The 15,915-nt window shown below is 37.3% G+C and overlaps 1 protein-coding gene across 2 annotated transcripts in view; it reads left to right on the top strand.

Moving 5' to 3' along the window:
• CCT7 (chaperonin containing TCP1 subunit 7) overlaps positions 1–15,915 on the top strand; it is a 140,494-nt gene that overhangs the window by 116,927 nt on the left and 7,652 nt on the right. Inside the window, exons 1-6 of one of the 2 annotated variants that reach the window (XM_088256226.1) lie at positions 507–587; positions 3,910–4,008; positions 8,606–8,767; positions 9,893–10,068; positions 12,206–12,387; positions 14,805–14,929. In XM_088256226.1, the coding sequence (XP_088112352.1) occupies positions 585–587; positions 3,910–4,008; positions 8,606–8,767; positions 9,893–10,068; positions 12,206–12,387; positions 14,805–14,929 (747 nt within the window). In that variant the 5' untranslated portion in view covers positions 507–584. Of the gene's footprint in view, positions 1–506; positions 588–3,908; positions 4,009–8,605; positions 8,768–9,892; positions 10,069–12,205; positions 12,388–14,804; positions 14,930–15,915 lie in introns of those variants that run through there. The other variant, XM_088256227.1, reaches the window with a different exon arrangement.

The raw sequence follows: 15,915 nt of genomic DNA, 5'->3' as shown, positions 1-15,915 counted from the left end.
ATAAGACTGAAAGACATCACAACTACATGGAAATAGAGAAAGAATGTAACAGGGTAGGATGGACAACCAGCAATGGCTAGGACACTCGGGGTTTATTATTTGTATTTAAACTATCTCGTGTATCTTGAACACTGTTAATTTCTTAGTAAAAAAACTCCCTGACCATTCTTAATCATCGATAAATTTTACTTAACATTAATTCGATGAAAATAATAAGCGTATGTCCGAGGTCAATGATAATTATGGTGCTGGGGGTAGAAAAAATGCGAGAACCTCTATTAAAAAAACTAATGGTAAGACTATTACAAAACTATTGCCATTTTAGTTCATTCATTTAGTTGGTTAGTGTTTTAATAAAGAGGTGAAGAATGATACAAATATAAAAAAATAGTGTTTCATCAACTCGTTAGTATATTATTCTAAAGATAGATGTCTCTTACGCATGATCTGCGTATAATCATACCATAAAGTTTATGCCACGGTTTGACAATCTTGTGCAATTTGTAAACAACTTCAGATCAGTGACTTTTTTTGTTTCCCAAGTTTCCCTTGATTCTGTGTAGGATTTGAAAAAATATATAAAAATGGTAAGTAATCTATCGAAATAAATGTCATCCTTTCGTATATAAACCATTTTATATATTTAAAACCTTTTTAAATAAAATTCTAGCGATGTTACCACATTATTTTCAAGATACGCCTTTTCAAAATTTAAATCTGTGTGCCGCAAACTTTTGTGTTATTTTTGCCGAAGTTTACAAAATCATGTCGTATTTCCAAAATAACAATTGTTCTTGAATATTTTAAACATATTTTACGATACTGTAATGAAGTAATCACGCATTAGTTTGGTTTTCATTTTAAAATATCATTTTCCAGAACCTTCTGTCACCTGACTAATCGACATAACCTCAATCGAATGTTTATGTAGGCGTGAAGTATGTAATTATTTTAGCTTTTTTTGGTTTCAAATATGATAAAAGCTACTTGTATTGACTTAAAATAGCGTTCAAAGAGTTAAAATGACTACATAGTTCAATTGTTTTAAGCGTTTACCCCGAAAAATGCGTGTTAAATTCGGCTTGATGCCTTGAGCGATGACGAACTTTCTGTAAAATTTGAATTAGATATCAAATTGTCAATTGTTTGAGTCCAAGAAACGTTATTTCATATTTTAAATAAGTTTTATGATGTATTTGGATGTGTGTCAGTTATTTTTTGGCGTTTTATACTATTATTTTTTTTTTTAAATAATTAAACAAGGAACTTTTTACGAGTCGTTTTTCAAGTGTTGGAACACGAATGGGGGTAAAATGTCATGCGAGATACATATAAAGGGTCCGCCAAATAACTTTATTTTTTTGAAAATGCTATAAAAAAAAAACTAAAAAACTTCGGCTGTGTGGCACGTAGCGCCGTCCTGTTGAAACCAAATGTTGCCAATATCCTCCTCTTCAATTTTTGTGAACAAAAATCCGTTCAACATGGCCCGATAACGATCGCCATTGACTGTAACGGCCACTCCTTGCTCATTTTCAAAGAAAAATGGCCCAATTATGCCTCTGGACCAAAATCCGCACCAAACAGTGACTCGTTTTGGGTGTACCGGCTTTTCAATGTATGCGTGCGGGTTTTCTGTGCCCCAAATACGACAATTTTGCTTGTTTACATACCCGCCAAGATCAAAATGAGCTTCATCCGAAAAGATGATTTTTTTGGCAAAATCGGCATCTTCTGTAAGTCGATCGCAGGCCCACTCAGCGAAGCGAAAACGCATTGGATGGTCAGTTGGCTTCAACTCCTGAACCAATTGGACTTTGTATGGCGTCATACCAAGGTCTTTATGCAAAATTCGTCTCAATGATGTCTCCGAAATGTTCAATTGTTGAGAACGACGGTGAATTGATGTTGATGGCGCTTCACGCACACTTTCTGCCACAACATCGATATTCTCGGGTGTACGCACTGTTTTTGGCTTTTCACGCTTTGGTTTATCGATGAGGATGCCAGTTTCTTTCACTTTTTTCACAAGATAACGAACATACGGAGCTGACGGTGCTTCTCTTCTTCCAAAAACCGTACGCAATTTTCGCACACATTCTGCAACATTACCATGATTTTCAAAGTAATGTCGCAATATTTCCCAGCGTTGTTCAAGCGTATACACAACCATATTCGCTCAGCGGAAGGATAAAACTAATTATCTGTCAAATCAGACATGAGCTAAGTGTTACCATTCACGAAATAAGCACTAGTTGAAAAAAAAAACTTTAGATGGCGGACCCTATATATCAATATAAAAAAAAACTAACTAACTAACCGAAGAATAGAACGCCACACCACAAAGATATTATTTACGCAAGCTAATATTCATATTTTGAATACTATTGTCATATCGCTCAGTTTTTAAAAAAAAAATTCACGTACATATTACTAGAAATAAGGATAAAATAAAAGTGCCATTTTTTAAAAAAACCGAGTCACAAAATTGTTTAATGTATAAGAGTTTTCCGCAGGGGTAGGCAGAGAGAATAGAGCGCCACACCACTCTGTCCTTGCAAACATTCTTCGCCTCTTCCACGTTCATGCATCTCCTCATACATACCCGCCGATTGTTACGACTCCTAACCTGACAACTTTCAAGTATTTGGCATACCTGATCGTGCCATGTTTTTCTCGGTCTTCCTCTGCTTCTTTTCCCACTAACATTCGCCTCATAAATTTGTTTTACCGTTCTTTCCTCACTCATTCGTTCTACATGTCCAAACCATCTCAACACACCTTTCTTAATTTTATGGATAATGCTTGTCTCAGCTTTGCATTCCTTCCTTATTTCACTATTCGAACATCTATCATACATCGTTTTGACACACATTCGTCTGAGGGATCGCATTTTGACTGCATTCAGTCTGCTTTCATCCTTCTTTTGCCAACTCCATGCTATATAATGCGGATAATGCATGCGAGATTAGCATTATCGATAAAATTAAGAAAGGTGTGTTGAGATGGTTTGGACACGTGGAACGTATTAGTGAGGAAAGAACGGTTAAACAAATTTATGAGGCTAATGTAGTTGGAAAAACAAGCAGAGGAAGACCTAAGAAAACTTGGCACAATCAGGTATGTCAAATACTTGAAAGCGGCCGGGTCAGGAGTCGTAATAATCGTTGGGTATGTATGAGGAGATGCATGAATGTAGGAGAGGCGAAGAATGTTTGCAAAGACAGAGTGGTGTGGCGTTGGGTTCTCTCTGCGTACCCATGCGGGGAAGCGGCGTGATGGTCAGTTAATTAGTTGGTAATAAATGAGTGTAATCCAATAGGGAAATGCATATTATTTTTTGACATCTCATCAAAGATGAAGAAGAATATGGAAGTCTGGGCATTTACGGGGCTGACGACCGTCATAGGCTGGTTTAAGTGATCACTTTACACACGTGTAACATTCACCAATTCTACCCATTATTGACAACCGCACTACTCAAATTCTTGGAAGTTCTATATATATATATGAACCAATTTAGAAACCTTGTTCTTGAATCGCTAGAACTTCACTAGAGACATCTATTGGTGAGATGTAAAGAAGCTTTTTACTAAGCAGAAACTCTTATATTAGTATGTGAGGTCCGAATCCCGGATTATAATCACACACATGAGAAACGCCAGAAAATACCATTTTCATTTTTATTATTAAGCTTATAATTTGACCAGATAATTTATTTACAACATTTTGACACTGAGTATTTGGACACACTCAAAATGTTGGGAGATGCATCGCAATCAGTGGTCCTGTATGTCCCGTACACCGTCGACTAGTCCCTAGTCGGTGAACATTGAACCACGCGAATCCGCGCTACCGCAAGGGACCACTAAAGGCTAAAGGTTTATCAATATGCTGTTTGAATTTCAGCAACCTCAAATTGTAGTACTTCGCGAGGGCACCGACACCTCTCAAGGGAAACCGCAGCTGCTCTCCAACATCAATGCCTGCCAACTGGTCGTGGATTCGGTAAGTCTCATTCGCATTCGTCTTCTTCTCGGAGCATCTAACGATATAGTCATATCGCTCACTCCTTTCAAGAACGTCATAAATCAAAAAACTAGATTTTTCAGGAGAACGTTTTAAAAGTTTAAAAACATAATACAATGTATTAAAAATGAATATCAAGCCACTCGTTGGACTTTTTACTGTGCAACAGATCTTTTTAGACAAAACCTGAAGGTTTTTTCTTCATTTGAAAAATATTCGATATATTTAAAAAAATAATTAAACAATACCTTTTCTTCAAAATGCAAAAACAACACTTTCTGTCCTGTAGCGGGTAAATATTATGTTAAAAATATGTCGCTTTTGCTGGGATATAGTACATTTTCTGGGCATTCCAAAAAACATGCACAACTGAAAATTGACGGTTTTTGATTTATGACGTTCTTGAAAGGAGTGAGCGATATAACTATTGTAGAAACAGAATTATAGTCATATTATTTTTTAACATCTCATCAAAGATGAAGAAGAATAATAAGGCAGACTAAAATCTGTATCTACTACTGCTACTACAACTACCATCACGCCGTTTCACCGCAGGGGTAGGCAGAGAGGATAGAACGCCACACTCTTCTGTCCTGACATACACTCCTCGCCTCCTTCACATCCATACATCTAGTCATATCTAGTCATGCCCTCCGATTACGCAGACTTTTGACACCGCCAGATTTTAGGTTCTGATTGATCTGATCGTGCCAAGTCTTTTTCGGTCGTCCACGTTCTGTTTTCCCTCTCACATTCGCCACATATATTTTCTTAGTCATTCTCTCGCTATCCATTCGCTCCACATGTCCATACCACCGCAAAGAACTCTTCCTAATCTTTTCAATTATTCCTCGTTCAGCCTTACATTCCTTTCTTATATCTTCGTTTTTAATTCTGTCATACAATTATTTTCCGCACATTCGTCTGAGGGAGCGCATTTCAACAGCGTTCACTCTGCTTTCATCCTTCCCTTGCCAGTTCCATGTTTCGCTTCCATACATTAGAGTCGGTACCTGCACGCCATTGTGCTGTATCTGTACAAAATCTGTATGAATGCAGATAAATCTCAGTGGCGTGCCTAGGGTTTACCAGTTAGGCAAGCCCATTATTTTTCACATTCGTGAATACATGATGTACCTATAATTTCTTCACCTCATATCATTCCCAGTATAGTAAGCACCCAGAAAGTATTATAAATATAAACAATGTATTGTAATCATTGTAAAAATATACTAACATGTAACTTTTGTAAGGTATAGCCATCACCTTAAAATAAAGAAAATGTTCACTACAATAAAATATCTTCTTCAGATATTAACCATAACCAATAAGTACCATCACCATATAATGGCATGCATAGTGTTTAATAATCATGTAAGCGCGTGATGATTTAAAAATAGTCATACATTAATTATGTATTTTTAATCATTTGGTCTAGATTTAGTAATATTTATTTGGAGTTGTTAGGCAAGCCGGGCTTTTGGGCTTCTAGGGAAGTACCGCCACTGATAAATCTGTATATATGGCAACACTGTAATCACAACCTTGACAAAGTTCCCGATTGGTCCACACTAGATTATATGGTCCACCTGATCCCAACACAGTTTTAATATAAAAACAGATGGCCAGAAGAAAAAAATTAATACTTCTGTTTTTTTTACAACATTTTGAGTGTGTCCAAATACTTGTTCGCAAAATCTGGATTATCTCCAATTGCAGGAGTTATTTTCATATTATTTTTTAACATCTCATCAAAGATGAAGAAGAATATGGAAGTCTGGGCATTTACGGGGCTGACGACCGTCATAGGCTGGTATAACTCCTGTATTTGGAGATAATCCGGATTTTGTGAACAAGTATTTGGACACACTCAAAATGTTGTAAGCAGAATTATAATCATTTAAAGTCCTCCGATTTCACTCTAAAATAGGGACCTTTTTCTAACGTTAAATACTACAATACAGTGAATACGCGCGGAGCAGGTTACTCGTGAAACTATGCAATAAATTAGAGTACAATATTATCTGTGTTCCTATGTCTTATAACTATTGTAGAAACAGAATTATAATCATTTAAAGTCCTCCAATTTCACTCTAAAATAGGGACCTTTTTCTAACGTTAAATACTACAATACAGTGAATACGCGCGGAGCAGGTTACTCGTGAAACTATGCAATAAATTAGAGTACAATATTATCTGTGTTCCTATGTCTTATAACTATTGTAGAAACAGAATTATAATCATTTAAAGTCCTCCAATTTCACTCTAAAATAGGGACCTTTTTCTAACTTTAAATACTACAATACAGTGAATACGCGCGGAGCAGGTTACTCGTGAAACTATGCAATAAATTAGAGTACAATATTATCTGTGTTCCTATGTCTTATAACTATTGTAGAAACAGAATTATAATCATTTAAAGTCCTCCAATTTCACTCTAAAATAGGGACCTTTTTCTAACGTTAAATACTACAATACAGTGAATACGCGCGGAGCAGGTTACTCGTGAAACTATGCAATAAATTAGAGTACAATATTATCTGTGTTCCTATGTCTTATAACTATTGTAGAAACAGAATTATAATCATTTAAAGTCCTCCAATTTCACTCTAAAATAGGGACCTTTTTCTAACGTTAAATACTACAATACAGTGAATACGCGCGGAGCAGGTTACTCGTGAAACTATGCAATAAATTAGAGTACAATATTATCTGTGTTCCTATGTCTTATAACTATTGTAGAAACAGAATTATAATCATTTAAAGTCCTCCAATTTCACTCTAAAATAGGGACCTTTTTCTAACGTTAAATACTACAATACAGTGAATACGCGCGGAGCAGGTTACTCGTGAAACTATGCAATAAATTAGAGTACAATATTATCTGTGTTCCTATGTCTTATAACTATTGTAGAAACAGAATTATAATCATTTAAAGTCCTCCAATTTCACTCTAAATAGGGACCTTTTTCTAACGTTAAATACTACAATACAGTGAATACGCGCGGAGCAGGTTACTCGTGAAACTATGCAATAAATTAGAGTACAATATTATCTGTGTTCCTATGTCTTATAACTATTGTAGAAACAGAATTATAATCATTTAAAGTCCTCCAATTTCACTCTAAAATAGGGACCTTTTTCTAACGTTAAATACTACAATACAGTGAATACGCGCGGAGCAGGTTACTCGTGAAACTATGCAATAAATTAGAGTACAATATTATCTGTGTTCCTATGTCTTATAACTATTGTAGAAACAGAATTATAATCATTTAAAGTCCTCCAATTTCACTCTAAAATAGGGACCTTTTTCTAACGTTAAATACTACAATACAGTGAATACGCGCGGAGCAGGTTACTCGTGAAACTATGCAATAAATTAGAGTACAATATTATCTGTGTTCCTATGTCTTATAACTATTGTAGAAACAGAATTATAATCATTTAAAGTCCTCCAATTTCACTCTAAAATAGGGACCTTTTTCTAACTTTAAATACTACAATACAGTGAATACGCGCGGAGCAGGTTACTCGTGAAACTATGCAATAAATTAGAGTACAATATTATCTGTGTTCCTATGTCTTATAACTATTGTAGAAACAGAATTATAATCATTTAAAGTCCTCCAATTTCACTCTAAAATAGGGACCTTTTTCTAACGTTAAATACTACAATACAGTGAATACGCGCGGAGCAGGTTACTCGTGAAACTATGCAATAAATTAGAGTACAATATTATCTGTGTTCCTATGTCTTATAACTATTGTAGAAACAGAATTATAATCATTTAAAGTCCTCCAATTTCACTCTAAAATAGGGACCTTTTTCTAACGTTAAATACTACAATACAGTGAATACGCGCGGAGCAGGTTACTCGTGAAACTATGCAATAAATTAGAGTACAATATTATCTGTGTTCCTATGTCTTATAACTATTGTAGAAACAGAATTATAATCATTTAAAGTCCTCCAATTTCACTCTAAAATAGGGACCTTTTTCTAACGTTAAATACTACAATACAGTGAATACGCGCGGAGCAGGTTACTCGTGAAACTATGCAATAAATTAGAGTACAATATTATCTGTGTTCCTATGTCTTATAACTATTGTAGAAACAGAATTATAATCATTTAAAGTCCTCCAATTTCACTCTAAATAGGGACCTTTTTCTAACGTTAAATACTACAATACAGTGAATACGCGCGGAGCAGGTTACTCGTGAAACTATGCAATAAATTAGAGTACAATATTATCTGTGTTCCTATGTCTTATAACTATTGTAGAAACAGAATTATAATCATTTAAAGTCCTCCAATTTCACTCTAAAATAGGGACCTTTTTCTAACGTTAAATACTACAATACAGTGAATACGCGCGGAGCAGGTTACTCGTGAAACTATGCAATAAATTAGAGTACAATATTATCTGTGTTCCTATGTCTTATAACTATTGTAGAAACAGAATTATAATCATTTAAAGTCCTCCAATTTCACTCTAAAATAGGGACCTTTTTCTAACGTTAAATACCACGATACAGCGAATAGCTAAATAGATCTTTCTCCCTCGCTCAGGTGAGGACCACCCTGGGCCCGCGCGGCATGGACAAGCTGATCGTGGACGGCAGCGGCAAGGCGACCATCTCCAACGACGGAGCCACCATCCTCAAGATGCTGGACATCGTGCACCCGGCCGCCAAGACCCTGGTCGACATCGCCAAGTCTCAGGACGCGGAGGTCAGAATCTCACATTTGCATACCCCGATTGCTATTAAGACATTTCACTCACTCCTTTCAACAACGTCATATCGCTCACTCCTTTCAAGAACGTCATAAATCAAAAAACTTGTTTTTTCAGGAGAACGTTTTTAAAGTTTAAAAATATAACACAATATATTTAAAATAAATATCAAGCCACTTATTGAACTTTTTACTGTGCAACAGATCTTTTTAGGTAAAACCTGAATGTTTTTTCTCCATTTGAAAAATATTTAGTATATTTAAAAAAAAGTAATTAAACAATACCTTTTCTTCAAAATGCAAAAACAACACTTTCTGCCCTGTAGCGGGTAAATATTAAGTTTAAAACATGCCTCTTTTGCTGGGATATAGTACATTTTCTGGGCATTCCGAAAACATGCACAACTGAAAATTGGAGATTTTTGATTTGTGACGTTCTTGAAAGGAGTGAGCGATATATATAAATTGTTTTTTAAATAAATTTAACCGGATCCATGCGGCTCGCATAACCGTATGTGTTTTAACAAAACATGCCCCATACGCGGCGTATGTGTTTTTACATTGCTCCAAGTTTCCAACCTCAGTTCAACTTAGAGGGATTTTTTTCATGGTGTGGAACTTTGGATAAAATAATACGTCAATCCTTGGCCTTATGACATCTGTTGAAATATCTGACTAATAATTTGTAACATCACAAGGATAAATAAAAGAACAGATCCCTGATTTTTCTTGAGGTCGGTAATTAGTCTGCGCCATAATCATGCCCTATATCTGTCTCACTCTCGACGCTACGCATCGCCAGTGGGTAAGAGTGACACACGATGCGTGCTTTGATTTATTTATGTTACGATCTTATTTGTTTATATTACGATATATGAATAATGTGAAACACGTGTATTATAGAGTACCAAAAAGGCACAATGAATCCCATTGAACGTTTTTGTTTAGGAAAATAAATCGTTTCTTAACTAAATACATGATAAAAGCAATCGTTTAAAAAACAGTGAAATACCGCCGCGCACGGGCGTCTCTCAGGAACAAAGTTAACGCGGTTAAAAGGATAATTAAATGTATACAAAAAAAAATTCTTGATCACCTGATCTGATCATGTTTGTCCGCTAGGTCGGTGACGGTACCACGACCGTGGTAATCCTGGCCGGGGAGCTGCTGCAACGGCTGCGGCCGCTGGTGGAGGACGGGGTGCACCCTCGCATCATCATCCGGGCCGTGCAGACGGCCGCCGCGCTCACCACCGCCCGCCTCAAGGAGCTGGCCGTCAAGGTGGACTGCTCCGACAGGTCAGTCTGACGCCTTGGCACGCTCCAAATCAAGGGTGGCCAACCCGCGGCCCACCGGGTGTCTACCTGCGGCCCGCGGAGCATATCACGCATTTTTCCTTTAGTCTTCACAAAACTAGCAAAAGAACGTTCCATCGTGCGTAGTTTGTATCATATCCCATATAGTATATCATTATCGTGACTGTTTCTTATACATACTTGCTACATTTCACAATAGTAACAAGTATGTTAATAAAACCCTTATCCGCACCCAATGGTGCATAGGGCACTGCGTCATATAAACGCAGTGTTATCTTGATCGTTTACACATGAAGGAAAGGTGATCAGCCCTCCGCTTCAGGTACCAGTCCAGGGTAATATTGAATAAATATTACAGTGAAAAAATCACTCATATTTATTTTACCCCCCTTGGGAATCGAACCCGGGACCTCCAGAACGGTAGCCGAGCGTGCTGACCATAACACTACGGAGGTGGACAATGTTACTCTTGTGAAATGTGTAGTAACAAGTATGTTTATTTATTTTTAATGTTTTACTTAGTAAATATGTACCACTATTTCTTAAAATGTATTGTTAAATCTTTTATTAAAATCTATTTACTAAGTAAAACATTAATTAAAAATGGATAGATTTTACCACAAAGTGACTGCCGAATCAATTAATGAAACAAGTATGTTTCTCTATCAACTGTGTAGTAACAAGTCTGTTACTCTATCAACTGTGTAGTAACAAGTCTGTTACTCTATAAACTGTGTAGTAACAAGTCTGTTTCTCTATCAACCGTGTAGTAACAAGTGTGTTACTCTATCAACTGTGTAGTAACGAGTTGTTAATCTATCAACTGTGTAGTAACAAGTCTGTTACTCTAGTCAGCTTTGTAGTAACAAGTCTGTTACTCTATAAACTGTGTAGTAACAAGACTGTTACTCTATAAACTGTGTAGTAACAAGTCTGTTAGTCTATAAACTGTGTAGTAACAAGTCTGTTAGTCTATAAACTGTGTAGTAACAAGTCTGTTACTCTATCTACTGTGTAGTAACAAGTCTGTTACTCTATAAACTGTGTAGTAACAAGTCTGTTAGTCTATAAACTGTGTAGTAACAAGTCTGTTACTCTATCTACTGTGTAGTAACAAGTCTGTTACTCTATAAACTGTGTAGTAACAAGTCTGTTACTCTATCTACTGTGTAGTAACAAGTCTGTTACTCTATCTACTGTGTAGTAACAAGTCTGTTACTCTATAAACTGTGTAGTAACAAGTCTGTTACTCTATCAACTGTGTAGTAACAAGTCTGTTACTCTATAAACTGTGTAGTAACAAGTCTGTTTCTCTATCAACCGTGTAGTAACAAGTGTGTTACTCTATCAACTGTGTAGTAACGAGTTGTTAATCTATCAACTGTGTAGTAACAAGTCTGTTACTCTAGTCAGCTTTGTAGTAACAAGTCTGTTACTCTATAAACTGTGTAGTAACAAGACTGTTACTCTATAAACTGTGTAGTAACAAGTCTGTTAGTCTATAAACTGTGTAGTAACAAGTCTGTTAGTCTATAAACTGTGTAGTAACAAGTCTGTTACTCTATCTACTGTGTAGTAACAAGTCTGTTACTCTATAAACTGTGTAGTAACAAGTCTGTTAGTCTATAAACTGTGTAGTAACAAGTCTGTTACTCTATCTACTGTGTAGTAACAAGTCTGTTACTCTATAAACTGTGTAGTAACAAGTCTGTTACTCTATCAACTGTGTAGTAACAAGTCTGTTACTCTATCTACTGTGTAGTAACAAGTCTGTTACTCTATAAACTGTGTAGTAACAAGTCTGTTACTCTATAAACTGTGTAGTAACAAGTCTGTTACTCTATAAACTGTGTAGTAACAAGTCTGTTAGTCTATAAACTGTGTAGTAACAAGTCTGTTAGTCTATAAACTGTAGTAACAAGTCTGTTACTATAAACTGTGTAGTAACAAGTATGTTTCTCTATCAATTGTGTAGTAACAAGTCTGTTACTCTATCAACTGTGTAATAACTAGTCTGTTACTTCAACTAGAAGCAACTGTCTTACCCCGACGATTCGCAATAAGCCGGCATCATCTCGTGCAAAGACACTTTACCCAAATGGCGTTCCGTTCCTTCCAGGAGCGTGCTGGAGAAGTGCGCCAACACGGCCCTCAGCAGCAAGCTGGTGAACCAGCAGAAGGCCTTCTTCGCGCGCATGGCCGTGGACGCCGTGCTCTCCCTGGACGGCCTGCTGCCGCTCGACATGATCGGCGTCAAGAAGGTGCCCGGCGGCTCGCTCGAGGAGTCCTTCCTCGTCGACGGTACGCCAGCCCCGCCGCGCCCGCAGTCCTTCTGACCCTTGTCCGCACCCGATGGTGCACACTAACCTAACCTAACCTAACCTTACCCAACCTAACCTAAACTAACCCAACCTAACCCCTATCCGCACCCAACGGTGCATAGGGCACTGCATCATATTAACGCAGCGTTATCTTGGTCTTGTCCTTCCCCGTTGACTGTATGCTAGCCCCGCTGCGCCCACGTGCCGCCCGCAGATTGTGTCCCTCTGACCCTTGTCACACTAACGTAAACTAACATAACCTAACCCTTATCCGCACCCAACGGTGCATAGGGCACTGCATCATATTAACTCGGCATTATATTGGTCTAGTCCTTGCCCGTCGACGGTACGCTAGCCCCGCTACGCCCGCGCGTCGCCCGCAGATTGCGTCTTATCCTTCTGTCTCTTGTCCGCGCCCAATGGTCCACACTTACCTAACCTAACCTACTCGTATCAACGTAGAGTTATCTCGGTCGTTGCTTACACGAAGGCAAGGTGATCACTCGGTTGATGGTCGGTTGAAGCTAGATTCCCGAAGCGGAGGGCTGATCACCTTTCTTTCGTGTGTTAATGGCGACACTCGCGTTTATATGATGCAGTGCCCTATGCACCATTGAAGAAAAAGTGAAGTGTGGAGTTGGCAAAGGAAAGATGAATGTAGAGTGAACGCGGTCGGAATGCCATCTCTCCAATGGTGTTCCAGATGTCTACTACTACCATCACGTCATTTCTCCGCAGGGGTGGGCAGAGAGGATGGAACGCCACACTCTTCTGTCCTGGCATATACCCCTCACTTCCCTCACGACAATACATCTAGTCATACGTGCCCTCCGATTGCGCAGACTTTTGACGTTACCAGATTTTAGGTTCTGATTGATCTGTGCCTGAAGTCTTTTCAAATGAGCGATGAAAGAACGATAAAACAAATTTATGAGGCGAACGTATTGTAGTTGCAAAAGGGAGCAGAGGAAGATCGAGAAAAACTTGGCGCGATCAGGTGTGTCAAATACTTGAAAGCGGTCGTGTCAGGAATTGAAATAATCGGCGTGCGTGTATGAGGAGATGCATGAACGTGGAAGAGGCGAAGAATGTTTGCAAGACAGAGTGGTGTGGCTTTCTATTCTCTCTGTCTACCCCTGCGGATAAGCGGCGTGATGGCTAGTTAGTTAGTTACCCGCATGGATAGTTTTGTTCTTCATGTTAAACCAGTTTAAAATTTTCATTATCACACACTGTTTTTATTGCTTCCGATATCACTCACTCCTTTCAAGAACGTCATAAATCAAAAATCATCAATTTTCAGTTGTGCGTGTTTTCGGAATGCCCAGAAAATGTACTATATCCCAGCAAAAGCGGCATTTTTAACTTAATATTTACCCGCTACAGGGCAGAAAGTGTTGTTTTTGCATTTTGAAGAAAAGGTATCGTTTAATTATTTTTTTTAAACATATTAAATATTTTTAAAATGGAGAAAAAACATTCAGGTTTTACCGAAAAAGATCTGTTGCACAGTAAAAAGTTCAATAACTGGCTTGATATTAATTTTTAATACATTGTATTATATTTTTAAACTTTAAAAACGTTCTCCTGAAAAATCAAGTTTTTTGATTTGTGACGTTCTTGAAAGGAGCGAGTGATATGTCTCTGTGTTTTGAATATTGAAAGCATTAACTTTGTGGATCATATTGATATATTATTTTGAAAAATAAAAATACTTTGTTTTTTGATCCACTCACATTTTTATGAACCAACTAGTTTCGGCAACAACCTGTTGCCCTCTTCAGGGTTTAATTTATGACTAAAAAAGTTGTTTTTTTAGTCATAAATTAAATCCCGAAGAGGGCAACAGGTTGTTGCCGAAACTAGTTGGTTCATAAAAATGTGAGTGGATCAAAAAACAAAGTCTTTTAATTTCTCAAAATAAGATATCGCTCACTCCTTTCAAGAACGTCATAAATCAAAAAACTTGATTTTTCGGGAGAACGTTTTTAAAGTTTAAAAATATAATACAATGTATTAAAAATAAATATCAAGCCACTTATTTAACTTTTTACTGTGTAACAGATCTTTTTAGGTAAAACCTGAAGGTTTTTTCTCCCTTTGAAAAATATTTAGTATATTTAAAAAAATAATTAAACAATACATTTTCTTCAAAATGCAAAAACAACACTTTCTGCCCTGTAGCGGGTAAATATTAAATTAAAAATATGCCTCTTTTGCTGGGATATAGTACATTTTTTTGGCATCTTGAAAACATGCACAACTGAAAATTGGCGATTTTTGTTTTATGACGTTCTTGAAAGGAGTGAGCGATATGTCTCTACTCTGGCAACCGTCTGGTTAAAATGGCCGCCTTCGCCGCCCATCTTCCTGATTGCTTGTATCATTTTTCCTCAGGCGTGGCGTTCAAAAAGACATTCTCGTACGCCGGATTCGAAATGCAGCCGAAGAATTACACCGACTGCAAGATAGCCCTCCTCAACATCGAGCTGGAGCTCAAGGCGGAGAGGGACAACGCGGAGGTTGGTGCCTTTCACTCCCTTCTTTTCATTTTTTTTGCGGCCAGGGAAAAAATCTTCAGAAAGACGCCACAGGGCGCCGACGTCACAGAAACGAAGGAGTTATTTTAATTTATTTTATTTAACACTTGATTTAACACTTTATTTAACACTTTATTTAACACACGTCCGCCTCTGTAGTGTTTTGTCCGCCTCTGTAGTGTAATGGTCAGCACGCTCGGCTACCGTTCTGGAGGTCCCGGGTTCGATTCCCAGGGGGGTCAAATAAATATAAGTGATTTTTTCACTGTAATATTTATTCAATATTACACTGGACTGGTACCTGAAGCGGAGGGCTGATCACCTTTCCTTCGTGTGTAAACGATCAAGATAACACTGTGTTCATATGAAGCAGTGCCCTATGCACCATTGGGGTGCGGATAAGGGTTTTATTATTATTAACACTTGAATATACCACTTTAATGAGTTTTATTTATATTAACGACTAGTTTCGAAAACGACAGATGTTTTCATCTTCTGGTACAAATTAAAACTAACGAACAAAAATATATTTAGGTGTATATATAGGTTGATAAATATAGGGAGGGGGGTTAAGGAACAACATTTTTTGTAAAAGAAAACATAGATAATAATGGTGACGTATTTTGAAACAGTATATTATTAATCAATGTTTTTTTTTAGTTATTTTAATGTTGGTGTCATTGCTATATTGTTGGCGGCTCTATTTGTTGATGTCTACGGTATGTGCTTCATATATCGCTCACTCCTTTCAAGAACGTCACAAATAAAAAATCGTCAATTTTCAGTTGTGCATGTTTTCGGAATGCCCAGAAAATGTACTATATCCCAGCAAAAGCGGCATATTTTTAGCTTAATATTTACCCGCTACAGGGCAGAAAGTGTTGTTTTTGCATTTTGAAGAAATAATAATATAATAATAAAACCCTTATCCGCACCCCAATGGTGCATAGGGCACTGCGTCATATAAA

Source organism: Brachycentrus maculatus, unplaced genomic scaffold (genome assembly GCF_059751285.1).
Source record: "Brachycentrus maculatus isolate JH-2025_06_01 unplaced genomic scaffold, ASM5975128v1 h1tg000059l, whole genome shotgun sequence".
Classification (NCBI taxonomy): Eukaryota; Metazoa; Arthropoda; class Insecta; order Trichoptera; family Brachycentridae; genus Brachycentrus; species Brachycentrus maculatus.
Note: the sequence above shows the minus strand (reverse complement) of the source record. Positions and strands in the feature narration are given on the sequence as shown.